Raw genomic sequence first — 26782 nt, 5'->3', positions numbered from 1 at the left:
GTCTATAGGTTTTGACAAATGTATAATCACATATGTCTACCATTATATTATTGTACAGAGTATTTTCACTGTCCTAAAAATCCCTTTTGCTCTACCTATTGATGCCTTCCTCTATACCAGCACCTTTCAACCATTGATCTGTTTACTGTCTCCATAATTTTGCCTTTTCCAGAATGTCACTTAAGTTGGAATCAAACAGTGTGTAGCCTTTTCAGATTGACTTCTTTAACTTAGGAATATGCATTTAAGATTTCTCCGTGTCTTTTCACAGCTTGATAACTCATTGATTTTCAGCGCTGAGTAACATTGCATTGTCTGGATATACCACAGTTTTTTAATCCATTCCCCTACTGAAGGACGTCTTGGCTGCTTCCAGGTTGTAGCAGTTATAAATAAATCTTCTGTAAACATCCCTGTGTGTATTTTTGTATGTGGACATATGTTTTCAGCTTCTTTGGTTAAATATCAAGGAACACAATTGGTGGATAGTGTGGTCAGAGTATGTTTAGTTTTGTAAGAAACCACCAAACTGTCTCAAAGTGGATGTACCATTTTGCCTTTCCACCAGCAACAAATGAGAGTTTCTGTTGCTCCACAGCCTCATCAGCATTGTGTGTTGTGAATTTTTTTAATTAAAAAAATTTTTTTTTTTTGGCTGTGCCATGTGGCATGTGGGATCTTAGTTCCCTGACCAAGGCTCCAACCTGCACCCCATGCATTAGACGCCTGGAGTCTTAACCACTGGACCGCCAGGGAAGTACCGCCTGTAGTGTTGTTTTAATTAGCATTTCCCTGATGACATACAATGGGGATCATCTTTTCATATGCTCATTTGCCATCTATATATTACCTTTGGTGAGATGTCTCTTGATGGTACTTAGTCCATTTTTAAAATCCAGTTGTCTGCTTATTACTGAGTTTTAAGAGTTCTCTTGACAGTGTCTTTCACAGATTAGTTTCAGTTTTAATGAAGTTCAGCTTGTCAACTTTTTCTTTCATGGATCATGCCTTTGGTATTGTATCTAAAGTCATCATCAAACCCAAGGTCATCTAGATTTTCTCCAATGCTGTCTATATTTGAGGAGTTTTTTAGTTTTGCTTTTTACATTTAGATCTGTGATCCATTTTGAGATAATTCTGTGAAATGTGTAAGATCTATGTATAGATTATTATTATTTTGCCCATGGACAGCCACTGTTCCAGCACCATTTGTTGAGATTTTTCTTTCCTCCATTGTGTTGCCTTTGCTCCTTTGTTAAAGATCAGTTGACTACATTTATGTGAGTCTGTTTCTAGCCTCTCTATTCTGGTCCATTGATCTATTTGTCTGTTCCTTCATCAGTACTACATGGTCTTGATTACTGTAGCTTTATAGGAAGTCTTAAAGTTGATAATATCAGTCCTCCAACTTTGTTCTTCTCCTTTAGTATTTTGTGTTGATTATTCTGGGTCTTTTGTCTCTCCATATAAACTTTGGAGTAACTTAGTTGATATCCACATGATAACTTGTTGGGATTTTGATTGGGATTACACTGAGTCTATAGATCAAGTTGGAGAAGGCAATAGCACGCCACTCCAGTACTCTTGCCTGGAAAATCCCATGGGTGGAGGAGCCTGGTAGGCTGCAGTCCATGGGGTCGCTAGGAGTCGGACATGACTGAGCGAATTCACTTTCATTTTTCACTTTCATGCATTGGAGAAGGAAATGGCAACCCACTCCAGTGTTCTTGCCTGGAGAATCCCAGGGACGGGGGAGCCTGGTGGGCTGCCATCTCTGGGGTCGCATAGAGTCGGACACGACTGAAGTGACTTGACAGCAGCATAGATCAAGTTGGGAAGAAGTGACATCTTGACAATATTGTCTTCCTATCCTTAGACCTGAAATGTCTCTCCATTTATTAATTTTCTTTCATTTCTTACATCAGAGTTTTTTAGTTTTCTTCATATATATCTTGTACATATTTTGTTAGACTTAAGTATTTTATTTAAATTTTGTGTATTTTATATAAATGGTTGTGTGTTCTTTTAATTTTATTGGAGCATAGTTGATTTACAATGTTGTGTTAGTTTCAGGTGTATGGCAAAGTGATTCAGTTACAAATACACATATATTCATTCTTTTTCAGATTATTTTCTCATATAGATTATCCAAGAATATTGAATAGAGTTCCTTGTGCTATAGAGAAGGCCCTTTTTGGTTATCTCTCTTATGTACAGTAGTGTGTGTATGTTCATTCCAAGCTCCTAATTTATCCCATTGTGTTTTTAATTTCAAATTCTACTTGTTCATTGCTAGTATACAGGAAAGCAATAAAGTTTTGTACATTAACCTTGTATCTTGAAACTTTCTTATAATCACTTACTAGTTTCAGGAGTTTTTTTGCTGATTCTTTTGGATTTTCTGCATAAGCAGCATGTCATCTGTCATTTCTCACAATCCATATACCTTTTATTTCCTTTTTGTGTCTTATTTCATCAGCTAGGACTTCTAGTATAAGACTCGTAAGGAGTGATGAGAAGGGATATCCTTGCCTTGTTCCTGATCTTAGTAGGAAAGCTTCTTGTTTTTCACCATTATGTATGATATTAACTGTAGGAATTTTGTAGTGTTCTACATCAAATTGAGTAAGTCCTCTATTCTTAGTTTATTGAGAGTCTTTATCATGAATATATGTTAGACTTTGTCAAATGCTTTCTCTGCATATATTGATATGATCATGTGATTTTTTTTTTCTTTAGCCTATTTCTGTGATAATGAATTGATTTTCTAGTGTTGAACCAGGCTTGCATGCTTGGTATAAATCGTACTTGGTCTTGGTGTAGAAATTGTTTTTACTCATTGTTGAATTTGATTTGCTAATATTTTGTTGATTTTTGCATCTGTATTCATAAGACATATTGGTCTATAGTTTTCTTGTAATATCTTTTTCTGGTTTTAGTATTAGGGCGATGTTGGATCTTAGGATGAGTTAGGAAGCATTCCCTTTGTTCTGTTTTCTAAAGGAGATTGTAGACAGTTGATACAGTTTCTTCCTTAAATAATTTGGTAGAATTCACCAGTGAACCCATCTGAACCTGGTGCTTTCTATTTTGGAAAGTTTGTAATTATTGATTCAATTTCTTTCATAGATACAGAATAGACATAGGCCTGTTCCAATTGTCTACTTTTTGTGTGAGTTTTGGCAGATTGTGTCTTTCAAGAAATTGAGCCATCTCATCTAGGTTGTCAAATTTGTGGGCATAGGTTTGTTCCTGGTATTCTTTTATTAATCCTTTTAATGTCCATGGTTTCTGCAGTGATGGCCCCTCTTTTATTAGTAATTATATACTTTGTATTTTTTTCTTAGTTAGCCTAACTAGAGCCTTATCAATTTTCTTTATCTTTTCAGATAACCAGTTTTGGTTTCATTGGTTTTGTCCATTTATTTCCTGTTTTCAGTTTCATTGATTTCTACTCTAATTTTCATTATTTCTTTTCTTCTGCTTACTTTGAATTTAATATATTCCTAAAATTTTTTTAATTTTATGGAAATATAGTTGATTTACAATGTATTACTTTCTGTTGTACAGCAAAGTTATTCAGTTATACATATATATGCTTTTTCATATTCTTTTCCATTATGGTTTATCACTGGATACTGAGTATAGCTACCTGTGCTATACAGTAAGACCTTATTGTTTATTACTCTTCCTTTTCTAGTTTCCTAAGGAACAAGCTCAGATGATTGATTTTAGAGCTTTCACATTCAGTGTTGTAAATCTTCCTCTAAGCACTGTTTTGGCGGCATATCATAAATTTTGATAAGTTGTATTTTCATTTTCATCTAGTTAAAAAATATTTAAAAATTTCTCCTGAGATTTCTTCTTTGACCCATATGTTATTTAGAAGCATGCTGTTTAATCTCCTAGTATTTTGGGACTTTCAAGTAATCTATTCTGTTATTGATTTCTGCTTTATTTTCATTGTGATCTGAGAGCAGATAGTATTTGACTTCTGTTCTTTTAAAATTGTTAAGGTCTGCTTTATGGCCCACAATGTGGTCTGTCTTGGTAAGTTTTCATAGTGTTTTTTAAAATTAATTAATTAATTTTAATTGGAGGCTAATTACTTTACAATATTGTGGTGGTTTTTGCCATACATCTACATGAATCAGCCATGGATGTACATGTGTTCCCACCATCCTGAACCCCCCTTCCTCCTCCCTGCCCACCCCATCCCTCCAGATTGTCCCAGAGCACCAGCTTTGGGTACCCTGCTTCATGCATCAAATTTGAACTGGTCATCTATTTTACATATGGTAATATACATGTTTTGTTTCAATGCTATTCTCAAAGTACATCTCTTTGTGCAGGTGGGCTTCCCAGGTGGTGCTCGTGGTAGAGAACCCACCTGCCAGTACAGGAGACATAAGAGATGTAGGTTTGATCCCTGGGTAGAGAAGATCCCCTGGAGGATAGCATGGCAACACACTCCAGTATTCTTGCCTGGAGAATCCTATGGACAGAGGACTGTATAGAGCTTCTCCATCTTTGGCTGCAAAGAATATAATCAATCTGATTTCGGTGTTGACCATCTGGTGATGTCCATGTGTAGAGTCTTCTCTTGTGTTGTTGGAAGAAGGTGTTTGCTATGACCAGTGCATTCTCTTCTCAAAACTCTATTAGCCTTTGCCCTGCTTCATTTCATACTCCAAGGCCAAATTTGCCTGTTACTCCAGGTGTTTCTTGACTTCCTACTTTTGCATTCCAGTCCCCTATAAGGAAAAGGACATCTTTTTGGGGTATTAGTTCTAAAAGGTCTTGTAGGTCTTCATAGAACCGTTCAGCTTCTTCAGCGTTACTGGTCGGGGCATAGACTTGGATTACTGTGATATTGAATGGTTTGCCTTGGAAACGAACAGAAATCATTCTGTCATTTTTGACATTGCATCTAAGTACTGCATTTTGGACTCTTTTGTTGACCATGATGGCTACTCCATTTCTTCTAAGGGATTCCTGCCCACAGTAGTGGATATAATGGTCATCTGACTTAAATTCACCCATTGCAGTCCATTTTAGTTCGCTGATTCCTAGAATGTCAACATTCACTCCTGCCATCTCCTGTTTGACCACTTCCAATTTGCCTTGATTCATGGACCTGACATTCCAGGTTCCTATGCAATATTTCTCTTTACAGCATCGGACCTTGCATCTATCACCAGTCACATCCACAACTGGGTATTGTTTTTGCTTTGGCTCCATCCCTTCATTCTTTCTGGAGTTATTTCTCCACTGATCTCCAGTAGCATATTGGGCACCTACCGACCTGGGGAATTCCTCTTCCAGGATCCTATCATTTTGCCTTTTATACTGTTCATGGGGTTCTCAAGGCAAAAATACTGAAGTGGTTTGCCATTCCCTTCTCCAGTGGACCACATTCTGTCAGACCTGTCCACCATGACCCACACATCTTGGGTGGCCCCACATGGCATGGCTTAGTTTCACTGAGTTAGACAAGGCTGTGGTCCATGTGATCAGATTGGCTAGTTTTCTGTGATTATGGTTTCAGTGTGTCTGCCCTCTGATGCTCTCTCGCAACACCTACTGTCTTAATTGGGTTTCTCTTACCTTGGATGTGGGGTATCTCTTCACGGCTGCTCCAGCAAAGCACAGCCGCTGCTCCTTACCTTGACGAGGGTTATTTCCTCACGGCCGCCCCTCCTGACCTTGAACCTGGAGTAGCTTCTCTTGGCCCTCCTGCACCCATGCAGCCATTGCTCCTTGGACGTGGGGCAGCTCCTCTCAGCTGCCACCCCTGATCTCACCCCTGACCCATAGCTCCTCTAGGCCACTCCTGTGTCATCGCAGCCTGGCACTCTTGGCTGCGATGGACCACACAGAAGCATGGCTGAGAGGAGCTACTCCTCGCCTCGCACCTATAACCCCCTATAGTTATAGGAAAACTATAGAGAAAATTAAATGAAATAAAGTCTGTTTTTTTTTAAAAAGTTGATAAACTTCTAACAAGATTGGTAAAAATAAAAAGAGATAAGACACAAATTGTCAATATCAGAAATGAAATATGGGGTATCACTATATATCCTGCAGTCATTAAAAATACAATAAGGGAATACTATAAGGAACTTTATTCACTTATTTGATGACTTAGAAGAAATGGATCAATTCCTCAAAAACAACAAAGTACTAAAACTCACTCAATATAAGATGTATTGTCTGACTATCTCTATAATCATTTAGGAAATTGAATTCATAATTTAAAAACCTCCTGGAAAAGAAATCTCCAGGCCTAGATACTTTCACTGTACAATTCTACCAAATGTTTAAAAAATAATTAACAATTTTATACAATTTTTTTCCAAAAAATAGAAGAAGAGGAGGGAACATCTCAAACTTGTTTTTGAGACTAGTATTAACTGGATACAAAAACCAGACAAAGACATACAAAAATATTATGAACATAATTTTGATCTTGTGCCTACGTTAAGTTCCTCAGTTGTGTCTGACTTTGCGACCCCGTGGACTGCCGGACTGTTCTGTCCATGGAATTTTCCAGGAAAGAACACTGGAGTGGGTTGTCATTTCCTCCTCCAGGGGACCTTCCCAACCCAGGGGTCAAACCTGCATCTCCTGCATTGGCAAGTGGATTCTTTACCACTGTGGATCTTGTAGCCTCCCTAAAATGGTCTTAGGGCTAGGATAACCAACTCATTTAGTTTTCTTGGGACTTTCCTGGTTTAAGCACTAAAAAGTCCTAGCAAAACCAGCATTGCTTGCTCAAGACTTACCTGGTTTTAAAACTGAATGTGCCACATCCAAGGAACTTCATCAGCCCTGGGCCAACAGCATTGGTTGTTCTCAATATTCATGGACTTTTTGGGTCTCTGGACAACACTTTAAGAACTTCCATGTCAGGCCATACTCACACAGAAGAAATTCTCAGTTCAGTATTGTTAACTCACCACTGCATAGGAGTTGAAGATCTTCATACTGTAATTAGTTAGAAATTCTCCTACCCCATGCCAGTTGCTTGCTTGACTTTCAGACATGGTTCATTCTACATTCTCCTCAAGATGTCATTGAAAGTGCTTTGTAATGAAAAAATATCACTAGAATGTGAAGGTGTACCATTGTTTTTTGATGATTATCTTTTCAGGTCAAGTTAATGGAGTGCAAGTGACCATCCCAGACAGTTTTGTGAATGTGACTGTTGGATCTGATGTCACTCTCATCTGCACCTACACCACCACTGCGGCCTCACTGAACAAACTCTCCATTCAGTGGACATTCTTCCATAAGGAGGCGTCACAACCAGTTTCTGTAAGAACTTTTTCCCCATGAACTATTCCCCTTCAGTAGTTCTGACATAAACGGTTGGGGTCAGTGTGTGAAGAAGGAACGGTAAGCCAGTGGCAACAGGAGCAGAGCCTCAAATACTAGAAGTTTGGAGATAGCTGTTTAGGGAAGATTGTCATCTAAGTGACAGCCTTTGTCCTCTCCTCATATTTAGTTATGGCCTGTGACCTCCACTCTGTGTAGGTCAGCATCAAGTATATCATGTATTCTAGAGTAGGCAGGAAGGGTCTTTCTTAGGTGAAATGAGCAGTAGTTCTCAAAGGGCTTCTCCCCCCTCCATATCTCTCCCTGTTATTTTCAGAAAACCCTAGTTCAAATATGTGTCCTAGTTGATCTGCAGATCTCTGTGAAACTTAATGTCTGGACGCTGCTTGTTGAGTGAGCTAGCTCATTGTGCCAGACTGAGTCCTAATAGAATGAGACTCTCTACATGGGTCAGTAAGGGCAAAGTAGTAATGAACCCTGGGGAATCAGAGGCAGCTGGAGGCTAGAGGATAAGGGACTGGAAGGGAGGCTAGGGTCTGGGTAAGAGGTAACTGGGGGAGGGTGGATGAAAGTCAGAGGAGGATGATTCTACTTGCAAGTTGCCTATTCCTAGATTTTTTTTTTCATCTGGCCTTAAGGGTAATTCCTTCTTTAAATCAGTCTAAAGACTAAAATGAATATACTCAAAAGTGTGTGGTTTATGTGTGTGTGTTGGGGGAGGGGGCATATGTGTGCACATTGATGCATGTGAGTGTGCAAGCATACATGCTAATACATATCCCTTGAGGGGGAAAAATCTGTAGCTTTCATCACATTTTCAAAAGGATGTATGATCCAAAACAAGGAGTTCAGAGAAGAGACAAATCAGTGTGGTTTGGATATAGTTGAGTTGGGCCTTGAAGGAAAGCAAGGGTGGTGATGATAGAAAATAGGGAGAGAAGGAAGTTGAGAGGGCTGGAGGAAGCCCAAGGGTGGAGGTGGAGAAGAAGGAGCGCCAGTGTCACTTCAGCCATCACTGAGGTTTTGGAGGTGCTGACTCCTCTTTGTACCAAAGGTCCTGAACATTTGTTCAGCAGGAAACATCGTTCAAGAGGAGACTCTATCAGTGCCACCCTCTAGTCAAAGTTCAACAGTTTTGTTCAGTACTGGTTACCTTAGACGGGCTTCTCTGGTGGCTCAGATGGTAAACAGCCTGCCTGCGATACAGGAGACCTGGGTTTGATCCCTGGGTCGAGAAGATCCCCTGGAGAAGGGAATGGCAACACACTACAGTATTCTTGCCTGGAGAATTCTGTGGACAGAGGAGCCTTATGGGCTACAGTCCATGGGGTCACACAAGTATTTTAATCACTCTGTGCCTCTCTTCAAACTACGGTAGAACAGTAATATTCTTCTACATGGGCAGTATACCTTGTAGCATTCAGTCCTCAGATCCACCCACTTCTGCTCAAACACAGCACAGCCCATGCTTTAATATTGAGAAAAAGGCAGTCAGTCAGTGTCTAAAACTGGTGCATGCAAGAGATGCTTGGGGAAGATGTAGTTGGACCTCTCAGGCAGTAACACCTGTACCATTGGACCCGCTCATTGTTTGGAGTCTCTAGGCTAGTGGCACCAGATTTTCAAAGTGGGATAGGAGGGTCAGAGTTTGGTAACAATTGAGATCAGCACAAGCCCCTGGCAGAGGTGAGACAATCTTTTTTTTTGGCTGTGATGAGTCTTCATTGCTGTATGGGCCTTTTCCCTAGTTGCAATGAGCAGGGGCTACTCTTCGTTGCAGTATGCAGGCTTCTTGCAGTGGCTTCTCTTGTTGCGGAGCATGGGCTCTAGGGTGTGAGGGCTTCAGTAGCTGCAGCGCGTGGGCTCCATAGTCTCAGCTCCTGGGCTCTAGAGTACAGGCTCAATAACTGTGGTGCACAGGCATAGTTGCTCCACAGCATGTGGGATCTTCCCAGATCAGGGATCCATCCCATGTCTCTTGCATTGGGAGGCAGATTCTTTACCACTGAGCCACCAGGGAAGCCTTGAGACAGTCTTGAGTTTGCTTTCTCATGCCTATGTCTGGAATTCCTTTCATCTTCCTCTAAAAGTTTCAGGCTCTATTGCTGCCTTGAGCAGGGCAGTGGTCAACTCTTGCAATAAGCTCATCTTCTGCTCCCCGAAGATCATTGTATTAAAGGAGCAGTTGACTCCAAGACCTAGTACTTCTCAGTACCCAGGGGAGAATATTATCTCCTAGGGACTACCCCCTCCATGGGGTTCCTTTGTGAATAGAGGCTATGGAAGTATTCCATAAGTCTTCTGACCAGGTGCCAGGATATTCATTTGTTGTTTGTTGTTGTTCAGTCACTAAGTTGTGTCCAACTCTTTGCGACCCCATGGACTGCAGCATGCCAGGCTTCCCTGTCTTTCACTATCTCCCAGAGTTTGCTCAAACTCATGTCCATTGAGTCGGTGATACCATCCAACCATCTTGTCCTCTGCCGCCCCCTTCTCCTCCTGCCCTCAGTCTTTCCCAGCATCAGTGTCTTTTCCAATGAGTTGACTTTTCGCATCAGGTGGCCAAAGGATATTCATTAGCATGGTCTGTCTTTTAGAGAAGCCCTCCTTTCAGAAGACATGGACAGATTCAGATAGTCAGTTCCTCAGCAAGAGTCACAGCTGAAGACTCTAGACCCCAGAACAGGCAGGCTAGCTTGGAAGCTTTGGTTCCCTTATTATGAATGGCTGCCTCTTCATTCAGCTAGTCACTGGAAAAATTATTAATACAGGGACCTCACCTGCCCATGAAGGACAGGCATGGAACCTACTTAGCATGAGTCTCTCAAACAACACATACTCATCTAGGATAGCCACAGTGGAAGAAACCCTGTGCCATCTTCATTTCTCTAACACCCATATAATGTGAACAACTTCTTTCTAGAACCTAGTATCATTGTACTCCATGGCTGCTTGGATTCTTCTAGCTTGGCCTCTACAGATAGTATTATATCCAATGCTTTTCAATTATTGGTGAAGTGAGGGTGCTTAATCTCCTTAGGAGCACATTTGAAAATGAGCAAACTGTTGGTCTAATTGTTATAAATGGGAATCACAACTGATGCTTAGTAGATGGTGTCTAGAGAGACCCACACAGGAAAGAATTGTCTGCCCCAAATGCCAGTGTGGCTCCCATTGAGAAATATTCCAGCTTCTTCCCTTCCCAGCACCCCTCCCAATCAAATTTTTTCTTTTCAGTGTCCCATTTACTCAGATGTCTATTAATACTAAATCTGATAAATTAATGTAATGCTAAGGTGTTAAGGACTGGTGATCATTTACTTTGTTCTCTCTCACAAAAAACCATTTAAGCAGAAACCTTCCGTGACTTACAGAAACAGTTCAATTGGTGGGTGTCTCAGGCACATGGCAGGCTGGGAAGGGAGTGGTTTGGAACAGGCAAGCCTTCCTTTTGGTGTTATATTCCTTCCATGTGCAATCCCAGCCTCCTTCAGTAGTCTAGAGAAAATTCTAGGGTTGAGACCATCATTACTCTACATTCCTCTTCTCCTATGGTTAGTGCCTTTATGAGCAGAGCAGAAAAGGAAGAAGCTGGAAGGGAAAGAATGGATGGTTTGCTGTGGACTTGCACATTTCCAAAAGGAACCCACAAAAGCAGCTCTGGAAGCTAAAGGCATTTATTAGCTCAGACTCAGACTCAAACAGAAAGCAGACTGAATTCTTTCAACCCTTCTTGTTCATATTCCAACTTCTAGTTAGAGAGCCGTGTCACAAAGCTGAGGGGAAAATTCTTTTTGGACAAATCTGGCTCCCAGCTGCACAGCCTTATGTGAATAGGAGCTTGGCACAGGAGGAAGAGAAAGGCTGTTATTGCAGCTGGCATCCATTGAAGGCATCATGTGGTGAACCCACTCGGCATGGGAAACATCATGCCAATGAATAGCAGTGATTGGAAGGAGAAGGTTTGGGCTGGAGAAGGTGATGGAATGGCCCCAAAAGGGTAGGGTGGCCTGGAAGTCATCTTCCTGGTCCAACGCAGGCATGTGAGTGCCATGTTCATGGATTCAAGGGACTTGGGAGGTCTGGATTCTAGGTCTGACTACCAAGTGTGTGACCTTGGGATGATCACTTCTTCTTATGGGGCCTCTGTGTCCTTTCCTGTAGTAGAAGAGGATGAATCAGAGGTTGCAGACTGGCAGCCTCTGGGCCCTATTTGGCCAGTGGATGCATTGGTCGGCCAGCCCAGTATTTTGTTTATTTGCACAGTTTGAAAGCCTTGTTTGTTCTGGCTCTGCAGTTCACCACAGTCTCTACTATCCTCCATGATCTTACTACTACCCACCAACCCCTCCCAGCTAGTTCCCATATTTCCAGTATCCAGCTGGTTCCTGAAGGCTCCTCTGCCTTAGCAACCATGAGCTGAGTTATCTCTTTGTGCTGTTATGTCTCCATAATCAGCCTCTAACATCACCATGGGGCAGGCAGAGAGGACCCTGGGGGGAAAGTAGGTCATTCTCCTGTGAACACAGCCACAAAAGGCAAGTGGCCAAAAAATGAACAAGTGCCACTTAAGGGAATACATGGATGTGTGTTCTCAGGGCAGACTTGCCACCCCCCATCATCACCCCCAAAGGATGTGGCCTGTTTAACAGCCATGGCTTTTCCTGGACCTCAATTTGTTTGATCTCTAAATTGACAATATACTTTCCTTGAAAAGTGTACAAGCCTCACAGGATCATGAGCCAGGCTTTGGCCATTGTTCAGCTTTGATTTTTAAAAGAATTATTCTTTTGTGGAAAATGGAACCAAGTTGCAGTTCCTTCCTGTGTGATTAGATAAGTAGTTTCAGGAAAGCATTTCATTTTCTTTCTTCACAAGGACGATATGACAGTGTGGACTTCCCCTAACAGAAAGCCCCTCCACCTATGTGTCTAGGTGGAGGGGCTAGCCCTGGGGACTTTCCTTCTCACACAGCACCCTGAGGCCAGGGCCTTTCCCTTTTATGTGTCCATTGTTACACCTCTTTACCTCTGCTTCCATTCCAGACATCTTCAGTAGTATTTGTGGGAGCACAGAATTTATTAGGCTACAGTGTGAGGAGCTAGGATCGAAGGGTTGGTGAACGTCCTTTTTTCAGGGAAGTTACAAATCTAGGGCCTCATGACTTATTTGCTCATTGATACATGGCCAAACCATGAAACTTTGACAGTGTGGCTTCTTTTCATGTCCTAGTCTTGACCTAAAACACACTCTCTTGGCCCCCTACTCTCTGTAGAAATAAAGTCCTTTCCCCTACATCTTCTGGGACTTACTGCAGGCTGTAAGCAGGACTGATGTTTCTCATTGTGATGTCATCAAGCCTCAATATAAAACAGGCTGACCAACCCCCCAGTCTTCCTGGTAGCAGGGGAAGCGGCCAGATACCTAAGCTGCAAAGGGCTTCCTTGATAGACCACAGGCTGCATTCCAGGTAATTGTCTGCAGGGCCACAAATTGTTAATTAGAAAGTAAATAAGGCCAGGCTGGCTAGTGAAATGGAAAGCCGGATATCTTGGATGTCAACTCACTTAAAGGAAATAGAACTTTGACTAGTTGAACTTCCTCCTGCCCCACTTGAATACCTTAGGTTACACTGACTGACCAGTTTGTAAGTCAAACAAGACCCCTCTGGGGCAAGAGTTTATGATTTCAGTAGGTATGAATGGACAAATTGACTTATAAATGGCTCTTTCAGGGCACGAAAGAAAGCTAGATGATGTTAGAGAACCACAGGAGAGAAGTTGCTTTCTCCTTAAAGATATTCTTTTCTTTGAATTTTCCATCAGACTCTCCCTTTCTGCTTTAGTTTAAAAACTTACTTGCTTTTTCACTGAAAGAATACATTTGAATTTATGTAGACAATATCTTTTGGTTTTCTGATTGCCTTCCCTGTCTCATTAGCCTGTTAATGTAAAGAATGCTGGACAAGGAAATTGAAGAACTGGGTTCTAGACATGACTTAGCTGTTAATTTTGTGTGTCTTTTTTTAAACCTCTCTAGGCTTCAATCTCTTCTATAAAGTGAGAAGAATGAATTAAATGAACCATAAGTCTCTTCTAGTAGATTTTATTAAATATTAATTGCCAGTGGACTAGGGAAATCCCAGTTTATTGAATAATGCAAAACAATCACTGGAATCATAGACATTTATATTAAACTAACTAAGTGTGTACATAGACTGTGTATTATGAAGGGACCTCCGGGATCACCTAATCCAGTGATTCCTAAGCTTTAGTCTATTCATGTCTCATCTTCATGATTTTTGTCATTATTTGTGTATTACCAGCACTAGTAATTGTTTAATGTTTTCTATATTGACATTTGGGTGGGGGGGCACACTGTGAGGTTTGCGAGATCTTAGTTCCCTGACCAGAGATTGAACCTGGGCCACTCAGCAGTTAAAAGTACTGAGTTCTAACCACTGGACTGCCAAAGAATTCCCTGACTTGGTTTTTTAAAGTCTTAAAAACATCTGCCTTAGTTTCACTGTAACCAGTAACATCCATGAATTCACAGATTTGATGTGTTTGATATGTCTCTAATACACATTATATTTTTAAGTTTCCAATTATTTACCACACCTAAAATCAACTTATGTACCTATACTAGAATACATATCATACTTTAGAGAAGACTGCTCTGGTTCCTTGTTCAGATATGGAAACTAAACATTGAAGAGATTAAATGACTTTTTTTCTTACTGCAAAGTGGGTTGCCATGGAGACATGACCAGCAGCTACCTCTCCCATGTCATAATCAGAGGCCCAGTCTAGCTAAAACCCAGGTCTTCTTATTCCTGGACCAGGCCTTTTTACATCACACTCTGCTGCTCCCATGGTTACCATTATGATTTAATATCCATGTTTTATAATACAGATGGGACTAGGATCAAGATATTTCTTAAATCTAGTTAATTATAATAATAATATATAAATCTTTATGACTTTGGGTGGGTCATTAGTCTCTGTACTTGAGTACCTGCCTTTATCTGAAAGCATTAGTAATTCCATTTCTTCTTCCTGCCATGTGAGCTACTATCTTTCTAGATAGTAGCTACTGTTGACCACGCACTTCCTAGGCCCTTGACTAAGTGACTTTGCTTCATCCTCATACCACCACTGTGAGAGGATGGGGCCACATGGTTTCTCAGGAGCCTCTCTGCTCTGAAATGTTATTCTTCTAACAAATAGAATGAATTCAGTTTTGCTTATGCAAAAGAATATGCGTGTTCAAAAGGAGCATGAATATTCTTTTAGAGGAATCAGATACTCTAGATAAGCCCACTGGGTAAACTCAAGGCAAAGAAAGTTTATACAGTAGAATAAACGATGGTTTGGTTTCCCCATCAGACATTTGTGTCCTAAACAATGAGTTTCTTTCAGATAGACTCATCGGGGTGTATCTTGATCTCCTAGCCTAAGCTTAGGAGTTGAATCCTGTCAGCTCTGGCTGCCTGGAGACAGGCATACCTTTGTGCTCTGATGATATCATAGAGCTGCTTTGAGCACAAATGAGGCCACAACTGTGTACAGCCTTGAGAGACCTACAGTGTCCCGCTGAGCTGAGAAATCTTTGCCACAGGGGTCTTACCAGGGGTGGGAGGGGTGGGGGGATTCTAGTTAGCATCAAAGAAGGAAACATTGGATAGAGAGAAATTCCAAGTATTTTATCCTAGCCTCAGACATTGTCCAGTTCTCATTTATGTCATTTTCTGTCCTAGATTTACTATTCTGAAGGTGGACAAGCTACAGCCATAGGAAAATTTAAAGATCGCATTGTAGGATCCAACACTTCAGGTAACGCATCCATCACCATCTCGCATATGCAGCCAGAAGACAGTGGCATCTACATCTGTGATGTTAACAACCCCCCCGACTTTTCCGGCAAAAATCAAGGCACCATCAGCGTCAGCGTGTTAGGTATGGACATTTTATCTTCTGCTTTTTCTCTTCTTGTTCTCAATTTAGGACATTGAATGAGCCAAGGCAGTGAGTTATGGTGCCAATTAAGTCCCAAGGGTGAATATCCTCCCTACTTCTTTTATTACCAGGAAAATAGAGACACACCACCAATCTAACCCACAGAGTAACACTGAAAAATCACTCACAAAACATGTTGAAACAGTTGTCAAACCAAACAGGGCTGCCACCATGACAGATAGAAATAGATGACCAAACCTCCTGGGTTCCTATCTCTGAAGGATGCAGTGAGAACAGACAGGACAACCCACAGTCTCACTAAATGATCACTAGCAACTCTTTCAGTGAGAACCTCCAATTGAAGCCAGTCCTACATGGGGGTGACAGCTGTCAACTTGTGACCTCTCCTAAGCCAGCCACAATTCCCACTGTTAAATTATTCTTTGAAATAAAGGCAGAAAGGTTCTTTTCTAAAATATTAATGGTATTTGGAAAAAGGACCAGAGTTGATTCATTAATTTATACACAAATATTCATTATGTGACATGGAGCAAGTCATATCCATTCTTCAAATGAATTTGGAGTGGTTCATTTATGTGGTGTTTATTAAGTGCCTGCTTCGGGTCAGGAGCCATGATAGAGGCGTGGTTTCTGCTCTTGGGCAAGTTCACAATATTGGTGATTTTTAGGGCTCCTTCCAATCTCTGTCTGAGAGGACAGTGGGAGTTTTGCCCCTGTCTGTATTGCTTGCTGCTGCTGCTAAGTCGCTTCAGCGACTCTGTACGACCCCAAGGATTCTCCAGGCTAAGAATACTGGAGTGGGTTGCCATTTCCTTCTCCAGTGCATGAAAGTGAAAAGTGAAAGTGAAGTCGCTCAGTTGTGTCCGACTCTTGGCCACCCCATGGACTGCAGCCCACCAGGCTCCTCCATCCATGGGATTTTCCAGGCAAGAGTACTGGAGTGGGGTGCCTTTGCCTTCTCCTCTGTATTACTTAGCAAGTCCTATCTGCAGGTCTTCACACGTGTGGATGGGAGGGAGGCAAGGGCTGTCAAACTTCACCCATTAACCAGTTGAGCTAAAGGCTCTCCCACTTTTATGTAACCTCAAGTGGAACTGGTCTAGCCATGGCTGCTCTTGAGCTGTGTACATCCACCCCTGGAAAAAAAGGAACTAGATCAAACCAGTGACAATAATTGAGTAGCTTGGAAAAACCTCAATTGGTAACAAGGTGCACACGGAGGAGGACTGTCCAGTATTGTCTGAGCTTGCTGCCCAAGTGATGCCAACAAAGAAACAACTCTTTACTGTGAGGCTTGCTACTGCATCTACTCACTTGGAAAAGAGGAAAAGATAATCAAGAGCTGATTTCTAGGAGCAAGGTAACTCCATCGTGTTCTTATTTCTGCTGCATCCTGTGCTAGGCTTTGGGGGTACAGGGGACAACAAGACAAGTATACATAAACCCTTTCCTGGGAGAGTTGATGTTCCAGATTGAAAGACTAGCCATATACATGGGAACTAAATGATGTGGAATAGATGCTAGCACATCAGCTCGGGAGTTAGAAGACCTAGGTTTTAGCTCTTACTTTGCTACTCACTGGCCTCAATGCTAGTCAGTTCACCTTTCTCTGGCCATTTTAAGATGAGTTGTAATTCCTGCCCTGTCATATTATTATGAGAATCAAATGATATATTGGAGATTCAGTGTTCACAGAATTTAAGGGATTAGTCCTCTACTATTTTTGTTACTCCCTGGCTCTGGGTTGTTTCTGAGGAGAAACAAACTAAAGAAGCCAAGCCTCTTTTTTGTCTGAGCTTGGAATTAGCCCCGAGGTAAAGTTAGAGAGGGTGGTTAATATTCTTAAAGTTCAGAGAATTCCTAATGAACTTCCATAAGAAGTTGAGGGTTATTTCCCCTCTAAGTTTTTCTTTCCCAAGAGTCATGACCTTTCCTTAAGCCTCCAGTATCCAGGCAAGGTAAGAGACGGAAGACTCTGGATTTCTTTGGGAATTCTCAAAATCCCACTTTAATTAATTAGGCTAAGAACAAAGATGTTCTACAAATTTATGCTTTCTGGAAATTTTGAGACTGATAATTTTCTCTAAAAATTGCAGAGGCTGTTGGCAGTTCTCAAATTCTATTGCATATGAGTGCCTGTTCTGTCTGCCCTGACTGAGGGGTGGGGCATGGTGGGGGCAAGCATGTGCTTGCTAAGTCACTTCAATTGTGTCCGATTCTTTGTGACCCTATGGCCTGTAGCTCACCAGGCTCCTCTGTCCATGGGATTCTCCAGACAAGAATACTGGATTGGGTTACGCTGCCCTCCTCCAGGGGATCTTCCCAAGCCAGGGATCGAACCCACAACTCTTACATCTCCTGCATTAGCAGGCATGTTCTTTACCACTAGTGCCACCTGGGAAGCCCAGGCGAGCATGTAAGGGAGACCAAAAGAGGGAGGTATTGACATTTCCTTAAATATTGCTCTTCCTAGCAATGCATCTTTCAGAAACTTTGATAACCCAGTGGTAGACACAAACCCCATGCACTCACTCATTCATGTATATATTCATTTGGCACACCCTGAACAGATGTTCAGTCACTGTGGTAGGCAGTGGAGATGGAAAGATGTAAAAGATAGGCTCCAAGCCGTCCTAAAGTTGTAAGTATATAGTGGGGGAGGCAGATGTATCATAAGCTTATAGTGGAGGGAGTAGAGGTGAGCTGGGAGATCGCAGAGGGAACTGGAGAAGGCTTCCTGGAGAAAGTGACTTCTGCAGTGAATGTTGAAGGATATGTAAGAGCATGTCAGGCAGAAGAGGGGCTGAGGTGGCAGAGTGCAGTTTAGGTGAAGGAAGCAGCAGTGCGCAAAGGACGAGGTGGTTTGCATGATCATTCATCTGAAAGACTTCTATTAGGTATGACAGCCTTGGAAAATGAATCTCTGAAAAATACCCAGCAGAAATTTGAATAATTACTTTGTATGCATTTGGAATGAACATCATCTTCCTTCTGCAATTTGGCATGTAAAAAGAAAATGATGAATTTAGGAAGGTTTGAGAACACACTGAAACATTTTCATTTATTTTCTGAGGTGAGCCTCTTCTTCCCACTGCAATTCTATTGAAAGCAATAAAGCTAAATGGTAGATCAGTGGCTTTGCCAGTAAAAATCCAAGTTCTGTCGGGGACTGTAACTGGATGAAATGTCAATTCAATCCTGAATCAGTAGTTTTAGAAAGTATATGGGTTTGGGATTTGGTTCAAAGTGATTCACTGAGTGTTTGGTTAATAAAAATGAAAGGAGAAAAATGTGTTCAGAAAAATATCTGGGTTTGATTCTGGGCTCAAGAAATGAATGCAAGTCATTCCAGGTTTTGGTCCATAATTAATTCAAGTCCTGGGGTCTGGCTTTGTGATGAAACACCCCCATTTAATTTTCTGTTCAAATTATTCTGTTCCACTGTAAAAGCTATAAAATTCACCATGTTTTTAAAAAGGCAGTATCTTTAAAAAAGGCAGTATCTAAATCTAGTGATAGTTGGATTTCTGGTTAAATAGCCTAGTTTATTTAGGGTAGGCAAATCCAAAGAATGAGCATAAGAAGGAAAGTTATGACCAACCTAGATAGCATATTAAAAAACAGAGACATTACTGTGCCAAAAAAGGTCCATCTGTTCAAGGCTATGGTTTTTCCAGTGGTCATGTATGGATGTGAGAGTTGGACTATAAAGAAAGCTGAGTGCTGTAGAATTGATGCTTTTGAACTGTGGTGTTGGAGAAGACTCTTGAGAGTCCCTTGAACTGCAAGGAAATCCAACCAGTCCATCCTAAAGAAGATCAGTCCTGAGTGTTCATTGGAAGGACTGATGTTGAGGCTGAAACTCCAATACTTTGTCCACCTGATGCAAAGAGCTGACTCATTGGAAAAGACCCTGATGCTGGGAAAGATTGAGGGCAGGAGGAGAAGGGGACAACAGAGGATGAGATGGTTGGATGGCATCATCGACTCGATGGACATGGGTTTGGGTGGACTCTGGGAGTTGGTGATGGACAGGGAGGCCTGGCATGCTGCAGTTCATGGCATCACAAAGTGTCAGACATGACTGAGCGACTGAACTGAACTAAAATGAATCCAAAGAGTTGTCTGCAGATGAGGAATCAATACCAGGAAAGAGAGAATAAAGAGCTAACCAGAAAACTACTCCTTTTAATTAAAAGATACCTGTTTAAAAGAAGGGATTGTACAACAGGCAACTGGTTTAAGAAGATATGGTACATATATACAATGGAATATTACTGAGCCATAAAAAGAGTGAAATACTGCTGGTTCCAGCAACGTGGACGGACCTAGAGAATATTATGCTTAGTGAAATAAATCCAACAGAGAAAGACAAATACTGTATCTCACTTATATGTGGAATCTGAAAAATAGTACAAATGAATATATATGCAAAACAGACTCACAGACATAGAAAACAAACTACTGGCTATCAAAGGGAAGAGTGAAGGGGGAGGCACAGATTAGGGGTATGGGATTAGCAGCTTCAAAATACTATATATAAAATAGATATGCAATAAGGATATACTGTATAACACAGAGGGAATTTATACCCATTATAATAACCTATAATGGAATAAAAATCTGCAAAAATACTGAATTACTATGTTGTGTACCCAAAACTATAACACAATATTTCAAATCAAGTATAGTGTAATAAGAAGGTATGGTGAAATTTTCAAACAGCTATAGTTGTATCCGTTTTTCTGCTCATATGTATAGTGGTTTAGTGTCCGAGACTGGAAGGTTGTCAGTTGCAAGGTCAGAAATGTGGCAGCAGTGTTTATTCCTGCCTGTGGACAACAGCAATTCTACGTGTAAGATACCATATACATGATTTTATTTGTATAAACACAATATATTTGGATTAGCTGGAGGTCTTGTGCACATTTTACAGATGAATTAACTGAGGCTTGGCTATGTTAGGTTACTTGCCTAAATACATCTGGTGTAAAGCTGCAGACCCAGTGTTCAGTGTGGACTCAGAGCTGTGCTCTTAACTGCTGCCTCCCAAATAAGAGTCAGAGAGCTGGGCAGTCCGGAGCATTTACAGCCTAAGCCTAAGGGAGAGAATCTATGCCTTTGGAGTATCTTATACCCAAATTAATATAAGGCAGGTGACTGGGAAAGTATCGATTCAGATCCTTATCTGCATGTCAGACTGAGGTTAGAATAAGCTGTGAGCAGTAAGACAAGTGGCAAGAATCAGATATTCAGCTTCCCACAGGACTTACCCTTAAGCATAGAAACTCAGCATAGCCCAAACTGACCTCATCTTTGCCCCTTCCTCCTCTTCACTCCTTCCCCAAACACCTGTTCCTCTTCTTGAGTTCTTTATCTCAGGGGGTGGCAAGATGGTGTACCCAGCTGTCCAAATCAGAAACCTGGGAGTCATCACTGAGCCCACCCTCTTCCTCATGCCACATATCCAAGCCCTCTGGACTTCTTAATACCTCTTGACTCTGTTTCCTCCCTCCCTTGCCTCATGCACTCCCGGAGTCAGAACAGTTTAGTTAGAATGATCATTGTGCTGCCCCGCACCTACTTAAATTCCTTCTGTGGACCTGCTGCTCTCAGGATAAAAAACGTGAAACACAAAGCCCCTGAAACTCTGGTCTCCATTGCTCTCTAGCCTAATCTCTTACCACTCCCCCCACTCCATTTTAAAACTGTGTCAGAGGCACTTTTGAATTTCTGGTGCCTAGTTCAGTGTTGGGCACACAGGAGACACTCAAGTAAATGCTGTGGCATGAAGGATGAAACAAGATTTCAGTGCCTTGTGGCACACCCCTCCCCCACAATGGGTTTCCCCTCCCAGTGAGGGACACGGGAAAATTCAAACCTTCCATTGTGTATCACCACCAGGAGAATTAATGCCAAAAAACAACTCACAAAGGAAAAGAAAAATATGGCATCAATAAGACAATTTTTTGGAAAAAAAGTGGTTATCTCAAAGTGTTTAATGTTCTCTTTTCCTTTAAAACCATGCTTCCAAAACATAACCTCTGTTCCTAGTTTAATGTTTGCTTACACTTGACTGTTTTAATAATGGCATATTTTAAGGCACAATATGGAAATTCATGGTTATGAATCTGACGAAGAGTCAGATGGAAGAGATGCTACTGGACTATTAATGGCCCAGTGACGAGAGAGGTCTTTGCACCTGAAGTGCTCTACTGCCATCTGGTGGTACAACTAGAAAACTGTCACAACAAGTTTTCTTAAGATTAAAAAAAAGTGTACATATTCTCCAAAATGAGAGTGAGGAAGTGGTACAGACTGACATTCATCATGCCTGATTTCTTACCCTTTGTCATCGCCTTACAGTCAAACCTTCTAAGCCCTTCTGCAGCATCCAAGGAATAGCAGAAACTGGCCATCCTATATCTCTTACTTGCCTTTCGGTGCTTGGAACACCTTCCCCTGTGTACTACTGGTATAAACTTGAAGGAAGAAACATTGTCCCAGTGAAAGAAAACTTCAGTAAGTATATATCTTTGCTGCGCCTGGCAAGGCCTGGCGTGTGGGCTTGGTTGACAGCATGTATATGTGACTGGCTGCTCGTCCTTAGAGCTCAGTCCTGTTTTTCTGGGAGGGAAATATACAAAGAATGTCAGCCTGTCATCAAAATGATTGTCCTCTGGTCTTCTCCCCAACTTCTAAAAGTCAAGACCATTTTTAGCTTGCAGGTGGCGGGTATGGAGAAAATAGGCATGGTCCCAGATGGGAGTCTTAAGGAATCTAGTTGATCCATCTCCAGAAAGGGAGGCCAATCTGAGGAAGTGGGTGGGCATTGAGTGGTCTGCTCCATTCACATGATCTGTACCGACATACAGGATTTCAAAACACTATTTTCTGATATTGACAGACCCAGCCACTGGGATTTTGTTTATTGGAAACCTGACCACTTTTGAACAAGGTTATTACCAGTGCACCGCTATTAACATCCTTGGCAATAGTTCCTGTGAAATTGACCTAACTACTCCATGTAAGTGGATCATATAACTTTAACAGTTTCTCCTTAAGTATCCTGTGCCTGCCAATCAAGTCACTTAGAATTCTTTTTTAGTCCTTCCTGACTCTGGAGATTTTGGTGCTTTATTTATAGAATGATACGATGGACGACCATCCTAATATCTAATGCTTACATAATACTTCATATATGTAGAGTTCTAGGACTTTCCACGGTCCCAGCCTATACAAGGCACTATCCCACTATATGAATGCCCTGAATATTCCCCACTGGTCACAGATGCACGGGATGGGGCAGACACTGTGCTCCATTTTACTAACCAGCTGCTTGTATCCTCCAGATCCAGGAATTGGAATCATTGTTGGGGCCTTTGTGGGGACCCTGATAGGTGTCATCATCATCATCTCTGTGGTGTGGTTCGTGAGGCGTAAGGTAAAGGCAAAGGGGAAGGAAAGGAAGAGGAATTCTAAAACCACCACAGAACTCGAGTAAGACCTTACTTCTGTCTTTCCTTGAATAGACATGTCTCACGCCTATCTCTCTCAGTCAGCTCTTCCTAAGCATGCCTTTTAGCATAAGATAGAGGGCCATCTCTCTGCTCGCTCTCATTGCTTTATGAAAGAGCAGTGATGGCTATCACGTACTGGGTACTGTGTGCCAGACTCTGTTCTAAGCAATTTTATGTGTATCAACTCATTTACCTGTGACAACAGTCCTTTTAGGGCTAAGAAAATGTTTTAATATATTCATCTATTTGTCTTTCTATGAACAGGAAATAAAATACAATTTTTAATATTATTTTTTATGGAACAAGGGGTCAATAGACACAAAACTGCTGACAGCCCAGGTTCTTGCCCACTCTATTCTTCCTCATCAAATGTATATCACACATGTTCATTTGTTCTTCCCTCCATTTCTGTGCTTCCACAACTATGTATTGGGTACCAAGCAATTGCCAAGTATTGTGCTAGATGGAGTGGGTGCTAGAGAGGCACTGGAGCCATGGATTTGGCCCCCAACTATCATGTTAGATCTTTATACCCTTTCCTCCTGACATCAGTTTTCCTGCCTCTTAAACACTGGTTTGTTTCTCTTGACAGTATACTTACACAGTTAAGACCTAACCTTTCTGCACCCTAAATGGAGACCCATGGTCTGACAGTGAGTCAGACTATCAGAAATCACAGAGGTTTGGGACCTATGGTCACTGAGGCTACAGAGCCTATGGCTCCACATGAGATGTCAGACCCTAACTTGTTCTTGCCTGGGCCTTCTTCCCACAGACCAATGACAAAGATAAACCAAAGAACGGAGGGTGAGACAATGCCACGTGAAGATGCCATCCAACTCGAAGCCACCCTTCCGTCTTCCACCCATGAGACTGAGCCTAATGCTACCCTGGGGCCAGATCATGAGCCTATCCCCGAGCCTGAGCCTGCCTTGCAGCCTACTGTGGAGCCACCCTCTGGGCCTGAGCTTGTCCCCATGTCTGAGCTTGAGATCCAGCTGGAGCCAGAGCCTGCACCCCAGCAGAAGCCCGAGCCCTTGATTGTAGATGAGCCATTTTGTGATGAGGAGAAGAAGGTGATTAAGCCATAGGCCAGCGGCCTGAGTCCAGTGTTCATCACCAAGGAACCCATTAGTGGCATGTGGAATTGAGTTGACCTAACTAATTTCCCACCACCTGCCTCCATTCTGGCCAACCCTCTTCTAACATGGAGCTCTTACCATCAATCCAGAATAACTACTAAATAAACGCAAGGGTTCCTGCATTACCAGTCTAGAGTACTTAATTTCACTAACCTGTAAACACAATTAATGACAAGTGATTCTGAACTCAGTTGAAGGTGTTTTGCCACAACACCTGTGTCTTATTTCAGAAATCTTATTTCTCTATTTTTAGCTACTCTTTGGCATTCCACATGCACACATGACAAGGTACCATTAACTGGATTCAATATTATTTCTTGGATTTGCTGTTATCAGAGCTTCCCTATTCATTTTCACATTGATCAGTACGAATTCACCAGCATTATCTCATAGACTGGGAAAAAAAATCCTTAAAATTCCAGAGAAGAAAGGGTACCTATTAATTAGTACATACCATTTAAAACTAGGTCTTAAAATTAATGCTTCATTTATCGTATTAGGTTTCCCAGAGAACCACTCTGCTATCCAATATCTGAGCACAGCAAAATTTTAAATTAAATCAACTTTTTAAATGCAAAATAATGTACAGGCAAACAGTTCCAAATATAACTTTCTTTCAATGAATACAAAATGTTGATATCACAGGTAATGTACAATTTAGCTTTGAATGAGGGATTATGTTGTCTCACTGATGCTCTCTCTACTTTGGAAGGGCCAAACTAAATGAACACCTAAGATCTATCTTAGATAATCAGAACACATTAATTGTTTTACTGTTGGGATATTTCACATTAACAAAGAGATATCATTCTTGTTGCTAACTATTAACTAAAATGCATTCATATCACCTCTTCACCTGCTAAAAAGCTTTTCTATTGATTATATTTATCCACACTCCACTTTGAATAAATTTACACGTAGACTTTTTCATTTGTGTAATCAGATTTTAAATCTTAAATAATACTCAATAAAAATCTTACTTTAATGAGCCTAAGGTAAATCTTTTATGAATAATTTTATTGGTTTTAACTTTATGTATAATAAACTGCACCTATTTCAAGTGTTTTGATGTGTTTTGACAGATGTGTACACTTACGAATGCCTGCATACATGCTCACTTGATTCAGTCGCATCTGACTCTTTGCCACCCCATGGACAGAGGAGCCTGGTGGGCTCCCCCAGGCTCCTCTGTCCATAGGATTTCCCAGGCAAGAATACTGGAGTGGGTTGCCATTTCCTCCTCCAGGGGATCTTCCCGACCCCAGGATCAAACCTGTGTCTCCTGTGGCTTCTGCACTGCAGGCAGGTTCTTTGCCACTGAGCCAGCAGTACACTCATGAAAGCACCATGGTAATCTAAATAGAACATTTCCATCATCCCAAAATGTTTTCTGTGCCCCTTTGTGCACTCTCACGATCACCCTGGACCCAGGCAACCATTGATTTATTTTTCATCATTAGAGATTAGCTTTGTCTTCTCTTGACCTTCATATAAAAAGGACCATACTGTGTGTACTTTTCTGTGTGTCTTACTTCCTTCTAAGTGAAGCCTTTTTAAATAAAGAAATGAATCTTTAACTTATCACATCTAGGTTTTCACGTAGAGGAAGCTGAGAAACTGTACATATAGATCATACCTATATACTACTGGAGATAGAGTCTCAGAAGATTTTAGGGTAGACAGACATTGAAATTAACATTACACTTGTCCAGAGTCATGGAGAGAAGAGATAGCAAGTTTTTACTTATATATTTTCTGTGATGTGTTAATTTTCAGCCATTTGCAGGGATTTTTGAAGATTCTGTAATTCTGTTCAGACTATAATATTATGACATATAGTGTCTGATGGGTTCAGGAAGCAAAATGATGAAGGTCTTAAGAATGACCTAATATTTAGATCTTAAAAACCAAATACCAGCAGTGTCCAGAATGCCAAAGTAGCTGAAATTCACCTTCCCTTCTACTTTTATGATAGAGGCAAATTACAAGAAAAGAGACTTATGTAATAGTTAACAACACCACTCCCAAATTTTCGATGAATTGGTGCTGAGCAGGAAGGCAGGGACTCTTGGTGGTCTAATAGAGTTCTGTTCTTCAGTGTAATGCTCTCCCAACTGAGCTATTTCGGCTACTTCCTAGAGTTCTGTTCTTGTTAGTATTTCTCTGATCAAAATGGGAGGATCCCCTGAAGAAGGGCATGGCAACCCACTCCAGTATTCTTGCCTGGGAAATTGCATGGACAGAAGAGCCTGGCAAAGAGTCAGACACGACTTAGTGTCTTCATTTCTAATCAAAATGTTGATAGATAGATTAGTGGTTTTTTACCTTTTTCTAGGCTATGGATCACTTTGAGAAAACACTGAAAACTCTGGACCCCTCTCCTTAGAAAAATGCTTATACACACACAGTGTCCAGTTTTAGATAAATTGCAGATGCCCAGAATCCAAGGCACATTTAATAAAATCATGTATCCTGGGGTGCATGGATACTCTGCTGTATGACTCAAAATGATCTTGATAGTCTGGGAGCTGACTTGAAATTAACATAATGAGTTTGCCAGCAATGGAGGGTATGGTCCTGCTTTAAGGATATGAGTACACGTTGCCCATGCAGAAACCCTAGCTGGGCAAGGTTGGGAAGTAGGTGAGGTTAATCAGAAGTAATATCTTTGGATCTCTGTTTTCAGCGCCCTTGGCCTTCTGGCATCTTATTTTCCAAATACTGGGGATTGTCATGTGCTGTCATGCTGCTGGCTCTGTGACCCATTCAGGTCTGCGTCCCTCTGGCAGGATTTATTACTCAG

General features: G+C 41.4%; 1 protein-coding gene across 2 annotated transcripts in view; it reads left to right on the top strand.

Moving 5' to 3' along the window:
* Nucleotides 1-25044, top strand: part of VSIG1 (V-set and immunoglobulin domain containing 1) — a 33271-nt gene extending 8227 nt beyond the window's left edge. Inside the window, exons 2-7 of one of the 2 annotated variants that reach the window (XM_086386665.1) lie at nucleotides 7154-7317; nucleotides 15098-15296; nucleotides 21684-21839; nucleotides 22225-22344; nucleotides 22670-22817; nucleotides 23613-25044. In XM_086386665.1, coding sequence (XP_086242791.1) covers nucleotides 7154-7317; nucleotides 15098-15296; nucleotides 21684-21839; nucleotides 22225-22344; nucleotides 22670-22817; nucleotides 23613-23928 — 1103 coding nt within the window. In that variant the 3' untranslated portion in view covers nucleotides 23929-25044. The remainder of the gene's footprint in view (nucleotides 1-7153; nucleotides 7318-15097; nucleotides 15297-21683; nucleotides 21840-22224; nucleotides 22345-22669; nucleotides 22818-23612) is intronic. The other variant, XM_086386666.1, reaches the window with a different exon arrangement.
* Nucleotides 25045-26782: the final 1738 nt, after the last annotated feature.

This window comes from Bos grunniens, chromosome X, assembly GCF_055505025.1.
Source record: "Bos grunniens cultivar Pamir isolate PY7600 chromosome X, Bosgru_T2T1.0, whole genome shotgun sequence".
Lineage (NCBI taxonomy): Eukaryota > Metazoa > Chordata > Mammalia > Artiodactyla > Bovidae > Bos > Bos grunniens.
Note: the sequence above shows the minus strand (reverse complement) of the source record. Positions and strands in the feature narration are given on the sequence as shown.